The sequence below is a fragment of the Temnothorax curvispinosus genome, unplaced genomic scaffold, assembly GCF_003070985.1.
Source record: "Temnothorax curvispinosus isolate PA1 unplaced genomic scaffold, ASM307098v1 QBEX01005620.1, whole genome shotgun sequence".
Taxonomy (NCBI): Eukaryota; Metazoa; Arthropoda; class Insecta; order Hymenoptera; family Formicidae; genus Temnothorax; species Temnothorax curvispinosus.
In genome coordinates, this window is record NW_020215400.1 from 736 (window position 1) to 5869 (window position 5134).

Below are 5134 nucleotides of genomic sequence, written 5' to 3' on the forward strand. Positions count from 1 at the left end.
ATTCTAGTTTAGGATTTCCCTGATAAACTGAAAGATTGCTTTGAGTTGATTGACCATTGATACAAATTTTATGCTGAAGTGCTTATTTTATATTCATGTGATTTGTTATTGATAAGACGTTTTCTTCCTTTATCAGACTTAAGAAATTTTAAAAGTCTTCTCGAAACACTCTTCAAAATATATTGACTAAACGATATCAAGTTTCCTGATCCTTAACACCATTACGTAGATCACGATTCATTCGAAACGTGTACAGCACGCGTGTGAGAGTTGCGGATAAATTAGGCGAGAGTTTAGAGGGAAATGGGATACGAGGTAAGCGATAAACCGATAGAAAGGTAGGAAGAAGAGCTTAAATTTAGCATAAGATAATAGATGCAGCAGGGAAATATTAATTAGTGAAGGAAAAGAGTGCTAAATATTCTAGAGAGAGGAGAGGTTAGGTGAGAGAAAGCGGGAGAAAATCGCTGTGCGTTCCAAAAGGAGCGAGATTTGCGTCACGCATAGAGTAGGTAGCGACACTAGACACTAGATGGAACGGTCTAGGCATAGAGGTAGCGGCTAAGGAGATTGTTTGGAAGGAGAGCGTGCACGCGGGGCGCACAGGATGGAGGGAGAGACAGGCGACAGTGAGAAGGCAGCAATAAAGAATAAAAATGAGAATCCGGCTACAGTGTCGGATAGTTCATGCAGTGAGAAAACGGATAAAAAAGTTTTTGCCACACCAAAAGAAGAAAAAAGAGGAAAGGGAAGACTTACAAAGGAGGAGTTAAGAAGGAGAGAAAGATCGGGCTCGCTCAGCATACTGGAGTTTATGACAAGTGATAACAGTACGGCATGCGAGTTAGCGAAAGCCAAGAGGAAAAGAGAGGAAAACGAACAACGTACGATGGAAATTTTCAAGAGAGATAACAAGACAGTGAAAATGCCACCAGGTATGGACAAAGCGAAGGATGGAGCCGGTGCTGTAGGTAAGAAGAGAGAAGAGGAAGGAGTCCTGTCAGTAACAAAGAGATTAGAAACGAAATGAGGGACCTGAGAGAAAATAAATGAGAGAGATGAGAGAGAGGATGAACGTCTTAGAAGAGGGTCGGAGAAAAAAAGAAGAAAAGGTAGAGGAAAGGATGGATAAGATAGAAGTGAGGCTATCGAAGATCGAACGAAGGAGTGAAAACACAACGGATGAAACGACCGGCGGCAAAATGGAGGAAATTGTGGGAAAGGTGGCGGAGATGGTGAGGAAGAGAGAAAGAAATATAAAGGAAAGGAAAGAAAAGAAAAATAACTTAGTGATCAGAGGACTACATAAAGAGGAAAACAAGAACTTAATAGACACAGCGGAGATGTTTCTGGAGAGGGAGTTTGGTGCAAGAGCGGGAGTGAAGAAGATGCGGTCACCAGGCAGAGTAGGAGGAGAGATAATAATAGTCGAAATGGACTGCTGGGAAGCGAAGGATAACATCATGAAGGAGAAGAAGAAACTGGGAAGTAAGAAAATTTTCATTAATCACGATTTGACCTTTGAGGACAGAGAAGTGCAAAGACGGAGAAAAGAAAGGGCATGGAAAAAGAAAACAGAAGGAAAATGGGTGAAAATAGGTTTTAGGAAGCTAGAGATACAAGGTAGAAAGTATGTATGGAGCGAGGAAGAAAATAAGCTAATAGAAAAGGAAAATTTCTAGAGGACTGCCAAGTTAGGAGAAGAGTATCAGTAAGTCGAGGCATTCAAGAGGACAATAGGCAAACAACACGAATGGAGGACGGAAAAGTGAAGAAGATGAAGAAAGAAAATGGGCGAAAGATAATTTTTTGGAATGTAGCAGGTATAGAGAGGCAGGACAAAGATTGTTGGAATTACATAGTAGGTTTCGATTTTATAGGATTATGTAAAACATGGCTAGAGGAAAAGGGATGGGGTAGAATTAAGGGTAGATTGCCAGAAACGCACATTTGGAAAAACATTAACGCTGTAAAGGAAAAAAGGAAGGGTAGGGCGAAGGGAGGATTACTAATAGGTATTATAAAAGGCTGAATGGCGGAAGTGGAGAATTATGAAAGTATAATGATTACAGAAAGAATTGCGCGAACAAGAATAGTAAAAAAAAAAGGGGCTAAATATTTTTACAGTATATAATGTAGGAACAAAGAAAGATGTTGAAGAGATAATGGCAAAAATAACAGAGCAATGCGAAGGATGCGAAGGAGAGGATATTATTATAGGAGGTGATTTTAATATTAGAATAGGAAATTTAGGAGGTTGTAGGGAGGAGGAGTATGACTTTGAAAAGGAGAGTAAAGATAAAGTTATAGAAGATGGCGGCAGAAGTTTTGTGGATATGATAAATGAAAAAGGATAGTATTTTTTGAATGGATGTACAGAGGGGGATTGGGAGGGGGAATATACGTATGTGGGTGCGAGAGGGTGCTCGGTAATTGATTATGCAATTGTAAACGATAGTGCGCAAGAGCGAGTGTTGGAATTTAGAATAGGGGACAGGGTGGACTTGGATCATTTGCCTCTGACCTTGTTACTGGAGGAAGAGGAGAATACGAGACAAATAGAGGGGTGTACAGAAGAGGAAGAAGAAGAACGGAATATGTCAAAGAAGATTATAGTTTGGAACGAAGAGGCAAGGCAATTATACAGGGAGAGGACGGAGGTATGGAATGAAACCGAGGACCAGGAAATGGAGTCGGTAGATAGGAAATGGGAGAAAATAAAAAACAGGATCCTTGGAGCCTTAGTGTATAAAGAAATTAAGTTAAAGTAGAGAAGAAAAATAGGGCACAAAGATTGGTGGGATAGAAGTTGTACCAGAAAGAAGAGGGAGGTGAAAAGAAAGTACAGAAAGTGGAGATGTGGAAGGGGAGTAAGGAAGACTATTTGGAAGAAAAGAAATGCCTGAAGGGGTGGTTAGAGCGCAAAAGGATGGAGAAGAGAGTGAGGGATGAAGAGGAATTAAGAAAACTGAAGGACGAAAAGAAAATTTGGAACTATATAAACAGTCGAAGAAAGAAGAAAGAATGGAAAGAGAATAATGTTCCGAAAGAGAACTGAAAAAGTTATTTCATGGAGCTGTTAGGTGGGACCGAGATGGTAGGAAGGGAAGAGGCGTTGGAGATGCGTGACATGGGAACAGAAGAAAGAAATGAAGAGCAGGTTCAAGATACAGATAAAGAGCTGCAAGAAGAGGAAATAGTGAGGGCAGTCAGGAACATGAAGCTAGACAAAGCTGCAGGTGTCGATGGAATCTCAATGGAAGCATGGCTGTATGGTGGCGCAGCGGTAAGAGGAGGTCTAATTGATCTGTTGAAGCTCATTTGGAAGGAAAGTAAAATTCCGACCAAATGGCAAACAAGCATAGTTGTCCCTCTATATAAAAGAGGGGATAAAGAGAGAACAGACAACTACAGAGGGATATCGCTGTGTGCACTGCATACAAGGTATATGCTGAAATTCTAAGGAACAGATTGGAGGAAATAATGGAGAGGAAAGGGATGATACCTGACAGCCAAGCCGGCTTTAGGAAAGGGAGGTCCACGATGGATAATATATTTATTTTGAACCATATAGTGCAAAGGGAGAAGGAGAAAGGTACGGCAATTGTGAAAGACAAGATTTTCGCAATGTTTGTGGATCTAAGGGCAGCATTCGACAATGTTGACAGAGAAATTTTATGGAAAATAATGGAAGAGAAAGGAGTGGATCGCTGTTTAACAAACAGGATAAAAGAAATCTACAAAGAGACCGAGGTGACAATAAGGACAATGGATGAGTTCACAAGATGCTTCAAGACTAAGAAAGGTGTAAGGCAAGGCTGTGTGATGAGTCCCGCACTGTTCAATCTATACAATGCGGACATTGATAAAGTTTTAGAAAAGCATGGTATAGGAGGAGTGGAGCTTGGAGGAGTGAGAGTATGGTCATTAGCATACGCGGATGATATGGTTTTGGTAGCGAAAAATAGAGAGGCTTTACTAGATATGATGAGCATGTTAAAAAGATTCTTAAAAGAAAGAAAACTAGAATTAAATACAGAAAAAACTAAAGTGCTAGTATTTAATAGTAAAGGTAAAAAATGTCATGGAAATGGGGCGAAAAAATAATAGAGGAAGTAGATAGGTTTAAATACCTGGGTTTCACGTTTAATAAAAAAGGTAATTATGTCGATCATATAACAGAGCTGAAAAGGAAAAGAAGGATCGCGGCAAACAGGGTCTGGGGCTTAGGAGAAAGATTATGTAAAGATGATTTTAGTAGAAGATGGACGCTTTTTAAGTACCTAGTCAAAAGTGTGATGGAATACGGAGCAGAAATATGGGGGTGGAGTGAAAAAAAGGAGTTGGAAAAAGTCATGTTAGATTATGTAAGATGGGTATTTAGACTAGATTTTTGCACACCGAGGTATGTAATACTAAGGGAACTAGGATTAGAGAAACTTAAAACCTGTTGAGGCATAAGAACCATGAGATTCGAAAAGAAGCAGAGAGAAAAAAGACGGAAGTTTAGTAAGTAAAGTAAGTAAAGGTATGTTGGGATGAAAAGGACACAATGGATAAAAAGAAAAACGATTTATATAGTTTGGAACGAGAAAGGTTTTATAATAACAATGGTTGGAACTCTGAAGTAATAAAAGAATTAAATAATGAAGGTAAAAATACTGAAGGCTTAGTAAGAATAAGGGAACAGGACATACAAGGGCAAATAATAAACAGTAAAATAGTAGAGGCAAGGTATAATTCAAGGTACAAAGAGATAGAAACGAGCAACAAAACACCGAGTTATTTATTAAAAGCGAACTTGGATAAAGTAAAAACAGGAGACAAGATTAGAGCGATGGTAAAATTAAGGTGCGGCAATTTAGAGGATACAAATAAATATTGGCTTGACGAGGAAGATACGAAGTGTAGATTCTGCAAGTCAGGTAGGGACAACTTAGAGCATTATATAAGCGAGTGCAACATCACAAGTATGTGGTTTGAGAACTTAGGTAAGGATAACGGAGAACGATTAGAGAATATATGCGATGACAAATTTAGAATTGAAAAAGGTAAGGTGCTAAACAGATTATGGAAAAGGAGAGAGAAAAGCTATAAAAAAGATAATGGCTGTAAACAATAATGATAATGTAAA

General features: G+C 39.1%; 1 protein-coding gene across 1 annotated transcript; it reads left to right on the plus strand.

Moving 5' to 3' along the window:
* The first annotated feature begins 1343 nt into the window (after window positions 1–1343).
* LOC112454983 (golgin subfamily A member 6-like protein 22) lies at window positions 1344–3058 on the plus strand. Its single transcript, XM_025016647.1, has 4 exons — window positions 1344–1623; window positions 2128–2356; window positions 2459–2696; window positions 2807–3058. Exons 1-4 carry the CDS (start codon window positions 1344–1346, stop codon window positions 3056–3058), a joined length of 999 nt encoding a protein of 332 aa, XP_024872415.1.
* The last annotated feature ends 2076 nt before the right edge of the window (window positions 3059–5134 follow it).

What these genes read in the sequence shown, in the direction of transcription:
- LOC112454983 (XM_025016647.1), top strand. Translation starts at nt 1,344, where the DNA reads ATGTTTCTGGAGAGGGAGTTTGGTGCAAGAGCGGGAGTGAAGAAGATG. An exon ending in TAGGAAGCTAGAGATACAAG is followed by an intron (nt 1,624 to 2,127) that starts GTAGAAAGTATG and finishes ATATTTTTACAG; the next exon opens with TATATAATGTAGGAACAAAG. An exon ending in ATGATAAATGAAAAAGGATA is followed by an intron (nt 2,357 to 2,458) that starts GTATTTTTTGAA and finishes TGTAAACGATAG; the next exon opens with TGCGCAAGAGCGAGTGTTGG.